Source organism: Cryptotermes secundus, unplaced genomic scaffold (assembly GCF_002891405.2).
Source record: "Cryptotermes secundus unplaced genomic scaffold, Csec_1.0 scaffold669, whole genome shotgun sequence".
Lineage (NCBI taxonomy): Eukaryota > Metazoa > Arthropoda > Insecta > Blattodea > Kalotermitidae > Cryptotermes > Cryptotermes secundus.
In genome coordinates, this window is record NW_019726235.1 from 459,845 (window position 1) to 479,006 (window position 19,162).

At 40.6% G+C, this 19,162-nt stretch overlaps 1 protein-coding gene across 3 annotated transcripts in view; it reads left to right on the top strand.

Moving 5' to 3' along the window:
- The window catches only part of LOC111864072 (zinc finger protein 704), a 201,267-nt gene that overhangs the window by 178,644 nt on the left and 3,461 nt on the right, over positions 1-19,162 (top strand). For 2 of the 3 annotated variants that reach the window (XM_033751313.1, XM_033751315.1), the window contains 3 exons: positions 11,652-11,749; positions 15,646-15,827; positions 17,606-17,724. In XM_033751313.1, the coding sequence (XP_033607204.1) occupies positions 11,652-11,749; positions 15,646-15,827; positions 17,606-17,724 (399 nt within the window). The remainder of the gene's footprint in view (positions 1-11,651; positions 11,750-15,645; positions 15,828-17,605; positions 17,725-19,162) is intronic. The other variant, XM_033751314.1, reaches the window with a different exon arrangement.

The window sequence follows — 19,162 nt, forward strand, 5'->3', positions numbered from 1 at the left end:
CATCTGTTTCCTATCTTTATATCATGATTTTGCCCTGCATTCTGGTGACGAGACAGTAACATATACTTGGTTTTCTCTGTGTTTACTGCTAGACCAACCTCTTTACTTGCGTCAATTGAAGTTTGTGTGTTTTTCTTTATGGTATCTACATTATCACCCAGTAGATTCACATCATCAGCATAGACTAACAGCTGATGTGTCCCGTTTAATTTCAGTCCAACCTGGTTTCCCTGGACCTTCCTAATTGCATATTCTAAGGCAAAGTTTAAAAGGAGTGGCGATAAAGCATCTCCTTGTTTTAGACCATTCTGGATAGGAAATTTGTCAGACAAATGTTTACCTATACGGACTTTACTATACGTTTCGTTTAAACACATTTCAATCAACCTAACTAGTTTCATGGGTATCCCAAACTCTATCAGAATATTGTATAATACTTCTCTCCTAACTGAATCGTTGGCTTTCTTGAAGTCTAAGAATAGATTATATACTGTCTCATCGTACTCCTATTTTTTCTCCAATATCTGACAAATGCAAAAGATCTGATCTGTAGTCGATTTGTTACGTCGACACCCACACTGATGACCCCCAATAATTTCATCTATATATGGACTTAACCTTGAGGGAAGAATATTGGACAAAATTTTATGTGAAGTTGATAGCAGTGATATCTCCCGATAATTACTACAGTCAGTTTTATCACCTTTCTTGTGAACCGGTACAATAATAGACTCCTTCCACTGATTAGGCAACTTTTCCTTATGCCAAATAGAAGTAATTAGATTATGGATCTTAGAACGTAATATTTCGCCTCCAGCTTGAATAAGTTTGAATTTGATCACTACCTGGCGATTTATACCTTTTCAATTTTGCAATAGCACTTTCAACTTCAAAAGGGCTAGGATCAGGTATTAACGGCTCAGCTGTATGGATTTATGTTTGCCTAACAGCATTGACCCTATGTACATTCAATAACTGAGAGAAGTAGTTCCTCCACCCATTCAAAATGGTGTGGGAATCTGCAAGCAGATCACCATTCTTATCCTTCACTAAGTTACTGCTAGGCTGGTAACCCCTCTTAGGGTCATTTATTCCTCTATACAGGTCTGTAATGTTCTTGTTCTTACTGTTCATTGCAAGCTCATCAATTCTGCCTTTCAGATATTCCCTCTTTTTGTTCCTGAAATGCCTGCTGGCTTTACGTCTTATATTGTTCAGATTATCCCCATTTAACTCGCTTGGATCCTGTAACTATTGAAATTTGGCCTGCTTTCTTTGATCTGATAATTCTGAGAATCCTTCATCGAACCATGGCTTATGCTTCTTCGGTTCATAATAATCTAGTCTCTCTTTGGCAGACATTTTTATATTCTCTCTAATAGTTTCCCAAGCTTTATTAACACCCACCTCAGTGTCGAAGTTTTCCAAAGCTGCGAACCTATTTCAGATTTCAGCACGATACTGCTCCTTACCCTCTACCTCAATTAATTTCTTGAGATTTAACCTCTCCATATGAAAGTTGTGTGTTGTTTGTTTGCTCACTGCCACTCTTTCCCTAACATTTACCACCACCAGGTAGTGGTCAGTATCACAATCTGCTGCCCTGAATGATCGGACATCAAGTATACTTGAATGCCGTCGCCTGTCTATCAAGATATGGTCTATTTGATTGTGTATCTTCCCATCAGGAGATGTCCAAGTAAATTTATGGATGTTACGATGTGGGAACATTGTACTTTTGACAGTAATATTTTTTGATGTGGCAAAGTTTACTACTCTAACTCCATTGTCATTACTAATTTCATGCAAACTCTCATTCCCAAACGTTTCTTTGCAAAATGTCTTCCCTCCCTACTTTGGCATTGAAATCTCCTAACAAAATTTTCATAGGGTACTTCGGGAATTTATCAAATACATGTTCTAGTTCTTCATAGAATCTATCCTTTATGTCATCAATTTTATCTTCTGTTTGTGCGTGAACATTCATAACAACGATATCACACCAGTGACCTTTTAGTATTATTATGAAATCCTATCACTAACGAATTCTACCCTCTTAAATGCTGATACGATTCTCTTATGTACGAAAACACCTGTACCTAATTCTTGATTTTCATTCCCCTTTCCATGGAAAAATGTATAGTCTCCTGCCGGTGCGATGCCACCTCCATCCCATCTGACCTCCTGTACTCCCGCTAAATCTAACTTATTTTAAGATTTCTTCTGCTACTGCCCTGAGCGAACCTGCCCTGTACAAACTTCTAATATTCCAAGTGCCAAATGTCATATCCATTTTCATTAGCTTAGCTCGTTTATCCAAGGAATCCGTCCAGGTCAGAGGCTCTCTGTTCATTTTCCTAACATAATGATTTTTTGCGGTGAGGAGTGTAACAATGAGGCCCCATGTAAAATGATTTTTCTTGATTGTAGAACGAGGTGTTGTGTTTGTGTGTACGCAACTGAAAGTGACAGCTGTTACTTCTGAAGAAATATAGCTAAACGTGCCGATAAGTAAGTCAAAGTTGGGAATCGAAGGCATGGACATTTTCGTCTTCTTCAGCTTAAGATTATGGATTTGATACTCTGAGTGGTTCCAGGTCAGAATTAATTTGTGAAAGTATGATTGTTTTGAACATTGAGACCAGGATTCCTTTGGTGGAGGATCGGCCAATGACATGACCTCCAACTGCACGGGGCAGCAGAAACAGAAGAAAGCGTGGACAATAATCCAAACGCCGAGCGGGATTCGAGCCCACGCTCACAGTGTTCTAGAGGTCGAAGACCCTCACAGCCGCTGTGATCCGCTCTCGATATTTCCTCGATAGCAAAATCGAGATTGAAGGCAGCATAAGAATCTCTGGACTGTATTAATCGATGCGATTACACAGATGATCAGACAGACACTTGTTAACAAAAATGTATGAATTTGTAAGATTTGAGGCTTTCACGGCGGTGACTATGAAGAAAGCAGTCTTCTGGGATTTGGCACCGTATATACGTTCCTCCGAAACGTCGGTTAACACCACATATACACGGTGCCAAATCCCAGAAGACTGCTTTCTTCATGTATGAATTTGTTGTACCACTGTCGAAACCAGTCGACATTGCAATGTGGTGGTTGGATTAGTAAGCTGTGTACGTTGACAGTCCGAGGACGATATCCTCTGATGTTTTAAGTGACGTCGGGTTTCAGTTCAGTCTTTACGTTCGAGGAATCGTTAATTCTTCGAGGTGTACTTAAAAACGATTTGCAGAAAAAGTAGGGCCGAGCGTGAAGTCATATATTAGAGTGATCTGAGTAGGGTCGACCTATTTGTGACAAGAACTTAGAATTCCGAGGGAGTGAGATAATGTTACCCTTCCGGACTGCGCTCATTATCCTTATGCCGGAGAAGTAATTGTTTTAGCAGAGCGATGGATAGTCAACAGGGACTTAAGGAATTCAGTTATAACGCTCCAGATTCTTTTGAGAGCTGGAAAGAAATGGTCACAAGACAAACCGTTAAGCTGCATCGTTCGAGACGTCCCAACATTAACAGTGCTGTTTCCATAATTCAGACAAATACCGGAACAATGCCTTAAGGTAGACTGTGACCACTTATTCACAATTCATTATTATACAGTCAGCAAAACATGTGACACTGCTCAGGACCTCGACAGCTGAAAAATGTTATTAAGTAAAGCAAGAAGAAGATGACAGCAAAGCCACATCATCGGAGTAATTGATATAGGTTCGCTAAATTTCGTGTATTTCACTCGGAATTAACCTTTTGAAGGCCGAAATTCTTTGAATAATATATAAGAATCCAGTTCTTACCTCACAGGAAACACATTACGTCTCCGCTACAAAGCCCAATCGGTTAATGCTGTTTAGGGAAACAGTCACTGTTTATAGTGAGAATCATACGGAACACATAGATACACTTTGTGGGCAGAATGCAGAGATCTTATTGTTGAAGAAGGTGGTACGTATAATAACCAATGTGTTTGAAAGGACTGAAAGAAGCATCGCATGAAGAGAACAGAGAAACTGTTGGAAGATGAAGTCGAAGGACGGTTGGCCGCAGTTGCTGCTAGGGGCGTAGTCTCGTCCCACGGCCATCTGCGGGCTTGAGGGCTCTTCGCCTAACCTGTGTTTATGAAACTGATGATGAGTTTCATGTTAGCGTGCAATTTCTTCTTCTTCTCTCTCTCTCTCCATCCCCCCTCCCTCTCTCCTTTGTCTTCCTTATTTTACCTCCTTTTTTGTCCGGTACAAATTGTTGTAGGATCATCGTCCTGTATAGCTATATATCTGTTGTGTTAGTCAGCATACATTCAACTCAAGCAGAATTTCTGGAAAATATCCGCCAAGGTTTCCACAGGCCGTGTTTCGCAGTGCTAATTTGCATGTTGCGGGGCGTACCGTAACCACGCAATCATAAGTACAGTCGGCCTAGAACAACTTTGCCTTGAGCAGGCAAGTCCCGTGTGTTCAACGAAATCCCCGGCACGGCGATTTGGCTCCCACTTTCCGTTGGAAATGAAATCTGATAATTTTCTAATGATGACATCATTTTCGCACATGCTCTGCGTCTTGTGAGACTTCACGTTGCCGTTACTCTGTGACGAATATGGCGCCCTGCAGGCTGGTGCTCTGGATTTGTATTCGGAAGGTGTCCCGCTCGAATCTTAACCGGAACTTCGACTATTCCGTACTGGGTAGCATCAGTGCCATGAAGCCACGGCTGCTTGGATCCAGTTCGCTTTAAACTCATTGTTCACCAGTCACGATAGCACTGGACGCTGTGTAGTCAGCCATATTTATGGCGTCATGAAATAGTATCATCTGGAGTGTGACGTCACGTAGTTTGGTACAAGTTTAGCAGCGTGTCATAGGAACGTACTACATCTGTCCTCAAGCAGAAGGCTGAACCAGACTACACGGCGTCACATCTGCGTCTGCCGAAGGGCGGATGCACATTTACGTAACCGGCCTAGTATACCCAGTGCTATCTCAGCGTTGACTGTGAAGAGCAGTTCGGTCGAAACGTCCACACGGCATTATAGCCAAGAAGATCGTACACTGACTTTTTATGTGGGTTCCGTCAGTATTTAGACTGTGTTGCGGTCGGGATTTGAGGTGAGCACATCCCGGATACGCCAGCCTGCTCGGGTTGTTAGGGGCCGGCAGTGGACTCAGCTGCTGAGTGCGGTATTCAGTGGTGACCTGAAGAAGGTTATCGTATCACATTTCAAGGTACTATCCTCTGTAATTCACCAGGAGAGACAAGGGCGATCCAAGAAACTTGATTCAGGATCGCCGATCTGCTCGGCAACATACAAAAATCAGCGCAAGAAAGGGATGCATATGCTCGTAAAATAAATACCTCTATACGAAAAGATGGTGATAGCGCATGCGCTGCATTCAGGCAGTACTAATCCTGGCAATAGGTGGATCTGTCCACAGGAAGTTTCTCTGTCGTCTTCTGTCGCCAATTTCATGAAAATGCATATTTAGAAGAGCTTTTTGAACCCCCCCCCCCACTTTCAGTGTTGCATGTTGTGATCTCATTGGGAGCGAAGCCCCTAATAAATAAATATACAAGGAAACGATCAACCGAAGAAAGGAAGAAACTAAGAAACCTGAAGTCTTTAAGTTTCACATTTATAGATATAAGCATGGAATGTGAGCCTTGTTGAGAATGGTAGGATATGGCTTGTAATTTTTGTTTCTTTTTTTATTCTGTACATTGTAACCCTTCATCCAATTCTCGCATTCTTTTTAGTTTCTGCTTCTCTTTCCCAGTTCGTTATATATATAATTAGTGGTTCTGTTCCCTTGAGCTGAACTGCCAAGGACCCAATGTCAACAACCTTCCTAGTGTGGAACAGTGTGACACTCGCTTGCTTTTGCGTCCGGCCAGCGCCTCTGTCTAAACACAGTTACTTATTCAGGTTGCTGACTGTGAGATGGCTTCTGGGACGTTACGCCGTGTGGTCTGAGTGGCTAACCGCATTGTCTTGCGGGCACGTAACCCCCGCAGATGATGAGTACCTGATAACGATTTAGGAAGATCTGGATTCATATAGGGTTCAAGCATGTTTGCCGCTACGCTCACCTCGGCCTGACCTGTTGACAGGTTTTGCCGGTATGTGTGCCGACTGGGAGAAGTCCGGCCTTTATGTCATTGTACATTTGCAGGTCTACACCTCAAGTCAAGGAGCAGTACTTGCAGTGCCATCGGTCTAACTCAGGTCTCAGCCCTGACAGTTATGATTCGCGACGAAAATTGTTGTCCTCTGTTAAAACGCATGAATGTTTTTGTGAGTTAACAACGAACCTTGTTGTGTAATGCAGCAGTATTAGAATTTCATAGAATTGGTCTGCTAACCTAACAAAATTATAATTTTGAATTATTATTATCGTTATTAGTATTATTGTTGTTAACTGGCTAACATGCTGCCAAATCTTTCCTAAGATGCCGCCAGTCGCTCAGCCACTTAAAAATTGCCTATCATTTCATGGAACCCGAAGGTTCATTACCGTGTTCACACGAGCCCGTCACTGGTCTCTGTCCTGAACCAGATCAGTTCAGTCCATACCGGCCCATCATTTCTTCTAAGATTTATTTTAATATCCTCACACCTATGCATAGGTCTGTCTAGTGGTCTCTTTCCTTCTGGCTCTCTCGCGAAAACCTTGTGTGTGTTCATCGGCTCCCACTTGTGCTACGTGCCCTCCCCATCACCTTGACTTGATTATTGGTGAGGAATACGAGTTAAGAAGCTCCTCATTGCGCATTTGTCTCCATCCTCCTGTTATTTCATCCTGTTAGGTCCAAATATTCACCTCAGCATTCTGTTCTCAATACCCTCACGCAGTCTGTGCCTCCCTTAATGTCGGAGACAAAGTCTCACACCTGTACAGAACCACAGGCAAAATTACAGTTCTCAATATTTTAATCGTTACAATTTTAGACAGAAGACGAGAAGTCAAAAAATTCTGAACTGAATTGTAGCAAGTATCCCTCGAATTTAACCCGCAGTTAATTTCCTTCTGAATCAAATTTTGATTTGTTACTGTCATTCCCAAATATTTTAATTCTGCCACATTTTCAAAGGATCTGTAAGCTGTCTTTTTGTCATGATTTTGCCCTGCATTCTGGTGATGAGACAGCAATATATACTTAGTTTTCTCTGTGTTTACTTCTTTACTTTTCTTTATGGTATCTATATTATCACCGAGTAGATTCAGAACATCTGTATAGACCAACAGCTGATGTGTTCCGTTTAATTTCAGTCCCACCTGGTTTCCCTGGACCTTCCTAATTGCTTATTCTAAGACAAAGTTGAAAACCAGGGGTGATAAAGCATCTCCTTGTTTTAGACCATTCTGGATAGGAAATTTATCAGACAAATGTTTACCTACACGGACTTTACTATACGTTTCGTTTAAACACATTTTAATCAACCTAACTAGTTTCATGGGTATCCCAAATTCTATGAGAACAGTGTACAATACTTCCCTCCTAACTGAATCATAGGCTTTCTTGAAGTCTAAGAATAGATGATGTACTGTCTCATCGTACTCCTATTTTTTCTCCAATATCTGACGAATGCAAAAAAATCTTATCAGTAGTTGATCTGTTACGTCGAAACCCACACTGATGATCCCAAATAATTTCATTTATATATGGACCTAACCTTGAAAGAAGAATACTGGACAAAATTTTATATGAAGTTGATAGCAATGATATCCCCCGATAATTACTACAGTCAGTTTTATCACCCTTCTTGTGAACTGGTACAATGATAGACTCGTTCCACTGATCAGGCAATTTTTCCATTATTATTATTATTATTACGTCCCTTTTCATGCTGCTTCACAAGTGAGCGCCTCCTTTCTTTTGTTCGTTTGTGATCGGACGAAGTAAGTTGGCTTCTCATTAAGTTTGCTCGTCACCACATGTCTGCTGACGGGACTCCAGTTGGATCATGTGCACCCTTTTCGTACACACGTGTGGTGATGAAGCGCTATCGAGAAGGTTCCGTTTCTTGGTATCGCCGCTACTGCAGAAAACCACTCAGTATGAACATGTCGCCCAGAAATCGGGTAAGGTGTGAAGATGTCGGAACGCCACGACACTCAGTTTGCATTGGTGCGAGGGGCATTGTGATGTGGGTCTGCATGAATCTCCGTGCAGCACACGGAGTTACTATGCACACAGTTAACAAAAATGTCAGACCCCAGAAGCAGCAGTAGGAACACCCCCTCAGCTGGTTTGTTACCAACCACCCTCTGGATCAATACCTGCCACGTGCAGCTCCAAAACACACCCCCACCCCTAGCCGATCTGGACTGCGAAGCTACCCCCACTCAAGCAGTCCTTGGTCGGGGTTTTGCCGCAATGATGTTCATTGATAACACTTGACGGGGCCCGCTGTTGCTGACGATGCCATCCGAACCAACCTGTAAGCTGCGAAGATACTGAAGACTGGCGGAATTTGAAGCATTTGTATCTGCTATCTTGATTAATCAGCATTTCTGAGGGTCACGGTGACACCACAAAACACGTAGCAAACGAAACTTGCCACTTGTATGGACACGCCATTGTCTGGCTCTTTTCTGGATTAAATTTACAAGCAAGGAAATTGATTTCTGTATTTGTGTATGTATGTATGTAGCCTGGCAGAGCTGCGAGCCAGCCTGCAATGATGGCGGTACAATCGGATGAGCGCAACAGAGAAAACTGGTACAGTCCGTATCGCATGACAACCGAACCACAGATCTGGGCATTAAGATTTAAGTTGAAAACTGCTTTGCATAGGGCGGCTGTAGCATTCCTCCGTCCCACGAATTCTGAAAGCACTGAATTACGTGACTCGTTTGGCCTTGTAGTACTTTAATTTGAGGGTACCCGGCAGCGTAGTTGGTTCGGGCACTATGCTACAAGCCGGTATGTCGTGGGTTTGATTCCCGATGAGGTCATTGGATTTTTCAATTGACGTAAACCTTCCAGCCGCACTGTGGCCCTGGGGTCAACTCAACCTCTAAGAGAAATGGGTACCGTGATTCTTCCTGGGGTTAAAGGGCGGTCGGCGCGTGAGTTTCACCTCACCGCCATCTGTGAGCCGAGTGTCTAGAGAATGTGGGAGCCTCGACGTCTCGCAACCCTGTGGGCCTCCACGGCCGGTTACAGGGATAGCTGTATACGTTACTTTGAGACGGCAGATGGCGATTGCTGACTGCTGGAGGTCCATTAACCTTGATCCTAGTCCCACTAGTCAGTGGTTCGTTCCTTCATGACAGTGCAGTTATATTACAGTATCACTGTTGGCCTTACCTCCGAGCTCTGCCCTGATGCGAAGTGAGAGTCTGGAAACAGCTGAAAGGAAACTTAAGATTCCCTTGCATCACGGTCTTCTGTGTTGTGACGCCACGCAGTTCGGACTGGCTTACTCGAGGCGATATGTCTCTCCGAAACGTCGGGTACCCTTCATACACACCGCCGCCTAACTCAAACCCAGCGCAATGTAATCCCGTAATCTGTCTTTGTGCCCATTTCACCATCTACACTCGCGTCTTTGCGTAAGCCTTGCAGGGAGTAGATGCAACGGTTAAGGATTTAAGGATTTGAACATTTTACCGTTTTATTCTCAACTCATATTCTCGTTATTAATTTTTGTAATAGATAACATTGAGTTATTTAAAACCAACACTGATCTACATAGTATAAACATTAGAAGTAAAAACAATTTGAAGTTGCCACAAGCAAGGTTATCCAGCTATCAAAAAGGGGTTTATTATATGGGCATTAAGACTTACAATCTGCTTCCATCCTCATTAAAGGATCTAGTAAACAAGAAGAAACAGTTTAAATTAGCTTTAAAGAGATATCTTTTGGAGAAATCCTATTACTCACTACGGGAGTTATTTGATGGGTGAATGGGGTGATTTTCACCCCTTTGCATATTGAAGTCCTGTATAGAAGGCATACTAGGAAGTGGGATGTCTTATTACATTTTGTTGTATGCATTGTGGGCTGATTGGTGGGGCTGGTACATGTAGGACGGTTTACAGTACTATTGTTATGCATCATGATTCTGGGAATGTATTGTATAGACCAGTGGTTGGTATAACCAATTTGTTGGATGTGAAGTGTGGTCATAGGTTGTTTCTTTGGTATACTGTAGCTTTTAAGTGATGGTTGTGACACTTTCCTCAGGGTAATTAGTTTTTTGTTTTTTTTTTATACTTCATGTTAAAGTCATTGTTGAATACATATGTTACTGGTACTTTTAATTTATGGTTTTATCTTATTGTATTTAAATGAAATTTTAATAATGTGTGTACTGTATCATATATCGTTCTTATCGGGTATTTTGACTCTGTTCCAATGATTGGGAACTTAGACTAGTATTTACTTTGTGACACGTTCTATATCCAACAGTTTGTACTTTCAACTCATGTATGGATCAACTGAACTTGAAATAAATATGAATATGAATATGAACGGTAACGGCACTTCTCGCTCCACTTTGCATAGCTTTACGGGACCTTTCTTCCTTCCATAAAGTTCACAAAACAGACGAAACGTCTTCTTAACACTTATTCAGAAGTGTGTGGTTCAGGGATATGATGTCCTCGTTTTTATTCAGAGCTATGCGGCCGTTACGGGAGCCTTGCGCAACAGCAGTCTTCAATGCATTGTGGCTCCCCTTTCTAACATCTAGCCGTCTAGCAATCCTTCACTTCGGACGAAGCCTTCTCAGTGGGGCTTTATGGTAGTCACGTGGCTTCATAGAACTGTTTTAACCCATTAGCTTAATTTGACGGCTGCAACTGTTTTCCCCGTTCCAGTGTGTGTAGCTGTTTCGTTGACTGCGCTATGATACGTGGCCAGATGAAAGTTTAAAATAGTATACACAGTTGAAAATAGACGTGATGATAAAGTTGGCTTACCAATACGACAGCTTCTGCGGATTTATTTTGAAATCTGGATTTAATTTATTTAGATGTTTTCAGCAGAGAAAACTGAATAGTAGGCCAGTAGGTTAAGACGTGGGTTTTGAAATTTGGGGTCCCAATCTGTAACTCAGGGGTCCCCCACCTACGTAATGGGAGCCGCTGGAGTTCTCAAGAATTACGTGAAACAGGATAAATAGTCCATGCAGACACCGAGAAGCATAAACGTAGCTGCACTTCTCAGGCAGTCCCAGTACATCAGTAGCATTAATCGTGGGGTTCGCGATGCCTGGAGTCTGATGTGATATGCAGAATGTGAGAGTGCCGGCGAGATTTAGATGCAGGACACCACTGAGGAAGTTGAGAGAGCTTAAAACCTGAACACACTAGAAAGGAAGCGTTAAATTGCGGAAACAAGCATGAAGTGACATGTTTTGCAATAATTCCACTGTTCTTTAACCCTTTAAAGACCGAATTTCGTCCAAATAATACATAAGAGTTCAGTTTGCACCTCACAGGAAACACATTATGTCTCCGCTACAAAGCCGAACCAGATAATGCTGTTTATTGTGAGAATGACACGGAACCCACAAGTACACTGCGTGGTCAGAATGCGGAGTTATTATATGTTAAGACAAGTGGTACATATAGTGACCACTGGGTTTGTAAAGGTTAACATCGGTATTTTCTCTGTTGTGCGCAGGCAAGCCGGATGGTGTTCCAGTGTACATGGCCAGGTTGCCTTGTTATCACCACGACATGCGCCGCCATTGAGGGTCACGTTCGAAAGATGCATCTTGGGTAAGTTGTGGCCAAAACATCGGTCGCTGATTTTTTTTTTCACCCGTCGGCATAGCGCAGCGGCAAGAAAAAGTCATCGTCACCAGGAGCCCGCATGAACACAAAACTGAACTTGGTTGTGTTCAAGGCTGGCAGGAATTTTTAAGACATATCCCCTAATCTAGAATTAAATTGTTTCCTGTAAAAGGATGATTATCCACGCTTTATTGTTTACAAAGAGTCTTCACAATTTAAAGGGAATAGCCAGTTCCTTGTAAATTATGGAGGCCGCTGATAATGTTGAACTTTCAATATATATGGACAAATACCGTCTTAAGTGCAACAATTTTATTGTAGTTTTTACTTCTTTTTCCTCCTCCACACTACATGTTTCGGCCCTAAATGGCCATCATCAGGTGTGTATCACTCACGTAACTGTTACACTGCTTGTTAAAAATGTAAAAATCCCAGTCTTTCTAATTGTATAAAATCTTTGTTAATCTACACGCGTCGATTTGATTTTTAAATTAGCACTTTTTAAACCTTAATTCAAGTTAAAATGTCTATAAGATCTTTGTTCTCTTTCTTTTTCAAATTAAAATTTTTCAGGGTACATGCCCTATATCTACGGTGCTGCAGCGGCCACTTCTTGTTTTTATCGCTGTTCATGTGTTGTNTAGTGTGGAGGAGGAAAAAGAAGTAAAAACTACAATAAAATTGTTGCACTTAAGACGGTATTTGTCCATATATATTGTGTGAGTGTAACAGGATGCTGAAATATAATATTGAACTTTCACTCTGCCTGTGTGTAGGGAGGTGTGATGGTGCTTAGGTCCCGCGCACATTTGACGTTTACCCACTTACTTTGCAACATTTGGCATGCGTAATTCTGAGTGACGTTCCATTCAAGATTCGTCTTGGTTAAGGAAAGGTCTCATGCAGTTCCAACTTTTATTGTTCCTCTGCTTCTGACAAACCAAAGTAAGATTCGGATCTCCATATCAGCTGTCTCCACTGACATATGTCAAGCCCACCGAGCAGAGTCGTGAGTCCTGCGAGACTCGGAACCAAGAATGTGCTGACGAGGACCAGCAGTAGTCTACCACACAGACTCTTAAGATGAACGTTGAAATGAGACTGAACCAAGTAAGGGCCACCTCTAGACTTCATTCCTTAAGTGCTTAAAGAACGGACATATTTCAGTAAAATAAATTAAATGGATGATAAATTAACTGAAAATTATGCAACTAATATTGAATTTCGTAGTCAGTACTGCCTTGTTCGCAGTGCTGACACTACTTGTTCAGTATTTCTGTAAGCGAAAGTTGGTACGTATTGACCCTCAAAATGGGTTTGCCATATTCATAATACAGTCGAGGTGCTATTCATTGTATGTGTGCTATTTAAATGTTCATTTCTAGACACTATGTATACTCATGTTAAATTTTAACTGTCTAATCATATGACATAACTGTCAAAAATTATTATACAGTAAACCCTCGCTAATCCGGAGTAATTGGGGGGAGGTCACCCCGGATTAGTGGAGCAAAGTGTAGCCCGAAAAGACAAAAAACTTAGAACACAAATAAATGGAAAATCTATTTATATAAATAGTGCTGATGGAAATAAATAAAAAATATAACAGTAGAGCCTTTATTTAAAAACTATAGAAAGGCAGTCCATATATTTATCGATAGAGAAGTGTACTTGTTTCTGAACGTAAAATGTAGATTTGTAGAACCTGTGAAGTTTTGTCTGAACAGACAAGTGACTTATCTGCTTTCCTAAATGCCACGTGTCATTTAAAGTATACTGAACTGTGAACAGAATTTTTCATTTTTCATATTTCATATTTAAATTATAATCACTGAATTTCCTGGACGGTCTTTGGAAAGCCACAAAAATCCTTAGTCAAGATAGTTGGTACCTCAGACAAGATTCAAACTGGGCTCCCAAATATAAGTCACAAGTAGTACTGCTTTTGCTGTTTTGTTTAGTTTTGAAGAGGCCCCGGTATGTGTATGTTAATAGGTCTCTGAAATGTGCGCAATGTTCGAGTGAACAACGGCGGTGGATACGGAAATTGCCTTTACTGTTGGTTTGTTGGTGATACCGAGGTAAAGGATTCCTAGCTAAACAGATGCTATTTTTGCAGCTCACAAAAATCAACATAACATTGAAGTTATTATTTATGTATAGAGTTTCATGTCACCTAAAAATACATATTTCCAGCTTTTGATTTTGTAAATAAATATTTTGGGACAGAAAATTGAACAATATGTGTCTTTGAAAATGGAGAAATGATTATTTCACACATCTGACAGCATGTTTAACAGAAGGTTGAGATAAGCTACACAGGTCCAAGGATGTGTTCAGTCTTTGTTACACATGTAGAGAATCCGGTGTTGCACAACAACCACAACATTTATGTGCAAGAAGGCATATTGCTGTTGTTGGCTTAAGAACTGAGCCACATAGGCAGTGTATGATTGGTGAGTATAGTGCCACAGGTTGTTCCACAGAACTTTCCAAATTTTTCCACTTTTGCACCACATCTGCGCAAAGGAAGAACAGTCTATATATGGACAAATACCGTCTTAAGTGCAACAATTTTATTGTAGTTTTTACTTCTTTTTCCTCCTCCACACTACATGTTTCGGCCCTAAATGGCCATCATCAGATGTGTATCACTCACGTAGCTGTTACACTGCTTGTTAAAATTTAAAATCACCAGTCTTTCTAATTGTATAAAATCTTTGTTAATCTACACGCGTCGATTTGATTTTAAATTAGCACTTTTTAAAACTTTAATTCAAGTTAAAATGTCTATAAGATCTCTGTTCTTTCTTTTTCAAATTTTTTAGTTAAAATTTTTTTCAGGGTACATGCCCTATATCTACGGTGCTGCAGCGGCCTCTTCTTGTTTTTATCGTTGTTCATGTGTTGTTCAGTGTACTATGTACACCACAGACAGCAAACGTATTAAAGATAAGCAGCAACACACACAGAGAGCGCCTACACTGAACAACACATGAACAACGATAAAAACAAGAAGAGGCCGCTGCAGCACCGTAGATATAGGGCATGTACCCTGAAAAAAATTTTAACTAAAAAATTTGAAAAAGAAAGAACAGAGATCTTATAGACATTTTAACTTGAATTAAAGTTTTAAAAAGTGCTAATTTAAAATCAAATCGACGCGTGTAGATTAACAAAGATTTTATACAATTAGAAAGACTGGTGATTTTAAATTTTAACAAGCAGTGTAACAGCTACGTGAGTGATACACACCTGATGATGGCCATTTAGGGCCGAAACATGTAGTGTGGAGGAGGAAAAAGAAGTAAAAACTACAATAAAATTGTTGCACTTAAGAGGGTATTTGTCCATATATATTGTGTGAGTGTAACAGGATGCTGAAATATAATATTATTAAGAACAGTCTACCTTAGTGCTATGAAGAAACACTCAAGAGTTTATGTACTCTGTGGGAAAGAAAATGTTTGGACATCCATAGAAGAAACAACCTGTGCAAATGGAAGAAGGATTGCAGTGATGTTATTGGGGTTTTGAAAAATGATTCACCACTGTCAGAGAAATCCTTCCATCTGTGATGCAAGGAAGTGACTGTCTGCAGTGACGCACGTGACAATAGCATGCATTGCCGCTGAAGCTGCGCGGACCCTCTGGCCAGGTGGTGACATATGACAGCGTGGTGTTGCTAGTTACAGATGCCTGCAAAAGGCAGCAGAAGCTACACTAAATGATACATGAACCTTTATCTCTAGAAAATGTTTCTGCAGAGAACTGAATATGAGTGTAGAAGGTATTTTCTCCTCATTTTTATCACTGGAATAAGATACTTAAAATTATAAAGAAACCTTCAACTACTGCACTGAATTTCTTTGCTGTTTCAGTCCCCGCAAAACAACAGAGAATGATTTGGAGTTGAGTGATCATGAAGAAGAATTCTATTATACAGAAGTGGAGCTGGGCCTCCACACATCTTCACCACCGACGCTGTCACATCGAGACATGGCAAGACCACCACATGAAGGTAACGCCATGTTAAGCAGCGTGCACAGCATATCACAAAAAGGCATGTTTCACATGATGTTGACTGATGTTCAATGCTCATTTTCTTTAAAATAAGACGTTGTAGGAAGCAGAAATTACGTGATGTAGTGTGATATTAATATCATACTATTATCCGAAGTCTGTCTAATCGACTCCCTGTTTTTGGAGACACATCTAAAAATGTATTCCTCCTCCTACTCCTATCATCATCATCATCATCATCATCATCATCACCGTCGTCGTCAAGGTTATAAGCCACTGGTTTTTTCTGATTTCAAGAGAATATGTCATACCATCTAGCTATGGGTTGTTCAGTTTGCCTTTATGCAAACTTTTGGTTTTATTTTTTCAAATTTAAACAAATTTTAATATGCTTGGTAACTTTTGCTAAGAATTCTGAATATCATATTTCATTTTAAGAAATTGGCTCTAGCAGAGCAAAACCAATACATGCATGTGGACAGACAGGGACAGGACAGATTATATTCAGTTGTGCATTGTGCAGATGCTACATTGTTCATTCTCCCATGTTTAGGGTATGTGTGACATGCACACTCCTGAAACTGGACCTATTTCCACCATCACATGCATTTAACCCTTCGATTTCCAAGCCTTGCCATAGAACCCCTTACCAGAAAGGCCAAGGCCGCATAGGAGTAAATGTAGTCACATAGAAAATCCCAAAATACTTTCTTAAATCACCAAACAACCACAGAGGTAGACCAAATCAAAGCCTGGTCTTTCTTCTATACCTTAGTATGTTACTCTTGATGCCCTCTCTTGGTATAGATGCCACTCTGATTGATTAACAATGGCCAGTTTCTTCAGCTGCAGTAGTCTTAATGCAAGTATCCCAAGCTGATTTGCTTGTAGTGTCCAAAGAATTGGAGGAGGGGGGGGATCCTCTGCTAAAAGAGTGAAGGAACTGTTGAAGTTAAACAGGAACCAGCTACAATGGGTGGTGGGACTACTTACAGGACACTGTAATTTTAAAGAACACCTCTTCAAACTGGGACTAAGTAATAGTCCAACTTGTGAGAGGTGTCAAGAAGAAAATGAAACAGCCACACATATTCTGTGCGAATGTGAGGCCTTAGCTTATTTAAGATTATGTCACTTGGGTCAATACTTTATGGAACCAAGTGACTATCTCGATGCCCCCAGGTACAGCACAGGATTGCTGAAGGGATAATGAAACGGGGAGCACAATAGATCACTGTAAGTCGCAGTGCAAGGGCCGAGAAGTCCCACCCCTTATACATTCTTACATTCATTCATTCATTCATTCATTCATTCATTCAAGTATCCCAAGCTGATTGGCTTGTAGTATCCAAAGAATTGGGGGGGGGGGGACCATGNGAAAGAGATAGTTTCCATCATTAGCAACTAGGTCTTTCAGATGGACCTAACTGAGTAGAATCCTTTCCTCCTATACACTTGCTGATGGGAACAGATCTTTCTGAAAAATTGTGTGAAGTATGTCCCAGATAAGGAACATTGTCCAACATGATCATCATATGACGAATGAACCATTGTCCCAAATCTTCAGAGAATTGTCACTTGTGCATTATTGTGGCCCATTCTGCTCTTTGGTTTCAGCTACATATGGAACTAATACATCGGCATATTCTTAGTGTTACAAAAGAGACCTCAACGCTTCCTCACATTAGTGCTGACTTGATGGAATTAAGAAAATCTATTCACATGCACATGAATTACCGCACCCTATGAATAATTTGTGAGCTGTTCATTACTGTAAGCCACCTTGAGATCATGTTTCGGTGAATCTTGTAATTTCAGATCCTGAGTACCTGAAGGAACTGAAGAATGGCTTCACACCTGGACACCAGAGAGCAGGTCCTATCAACATTCCATCAGGAAGTTTGCCTTGGTCATCAGCAGCCACTGCTACATCTCCAGTGAGTCTGGTTGGTTCACTGCTGCATGATCAGATCCTAACATGTCAGCATTTAGCTAAAATGTAAAATATGTGGTGGAGTGGGGGTGGCATCATTTGCTTCTGCATTTTAACCCTTGTAACTGTCACATGAAACACCTGAAAGCCTTCTGTTAATGGCTATCCATTTTGACATTCACTGTTAGCTCACATATGGCAGTGAGGTTGTCAGCCTTACATGCCAACCACCCTTTACCACCAGGAAGATTCTTGGCACTCATTTCTGTTAGAGGCTGAGTCAACCTCAGGGTCATAGTGCAGCTGGAAGGATTAGGTCAATTGAAATCCAGTGACATCAGGAATTTAATCTGGTTTGTAGCATAGCGCCTCAACCAACTTTGCTACTTTTTTTTAATCGTTTCTTGCATCCTGTTGTGTGTTTAATCAATAGTAGAGTGAATTTACCGACTACACAACACGTTTTTATTATCACATATCACTAAATGTTTTGACCTCAAGAGGTCATCCTCAGGTGTATGAATACGGCTGTATAATTACACGTGGTCACATTCACTTTTTCCTCATTCAACCTTGTATCTTTTCCAGACTTAGCTCACTAATATATCGAGTTCTTTTTATAAAACACAGGTTAAAATTATTATTATTACTCTAATTTAATTGTTAAAAGTTAAAAGTTCATGAATCGAAGTTCAATTCATGTCACTGGTTACACTTTCACTTGTTTTTCATTCTCATTTTTTACTTACACTCACTACTGTATCTAGTTCTTTTAAACTAGTTAATTATTATTATTGTTAAAAGTTCGTGGATTAAAGTTCAACTTATGTTATTGGTTACACTTTCACTTGTTTGTGAGGTCTCACTGTTCTACCACATTCTTTGATGTGGCTGGATCTGTTATGATTGTTGTGGTGTCATTCTACAGTTTAGAATAAGAACAAGACATAATCTTTCAGTACTGGCTTAAACTTTTTATATCATGATTTGAACTTTTGTTCTTAGATGGAAGAGTACTGAAAAACTTTCTGATAACTATTGAAATTAGCATTTGGCAAAACTTTTCAGGTGTTCAGAAAGGAATGTCTGAATAGGAATGTGTGTGTTTATTGTTTCTTCATCAGTTCATAACCATTATGCCATGTAAGCACTCCTTGTGCCTGCCCTATTTTCCTGTAGAAAATGCTAGAAGATTTATCAGTAGTGGATAGTTTGATATGTGATGGAGGAATGGACGTTGTTTATGAAGTTTTATGTTTAAATGAATTGTATTATCTGATAATCACCTGATCAAGAGCTGAAATGAAAGTCATATTATTATCTTCAGGGGTTCTAGTGCCATGCAAGGCTGGTAGTTGGGTACCAGTGTTTCTCTAAACCTTTGGTTGCCACCCACCTACCAGCCTTCACTGAGTCATAACCCAGAAGTCCACCGCATGAAC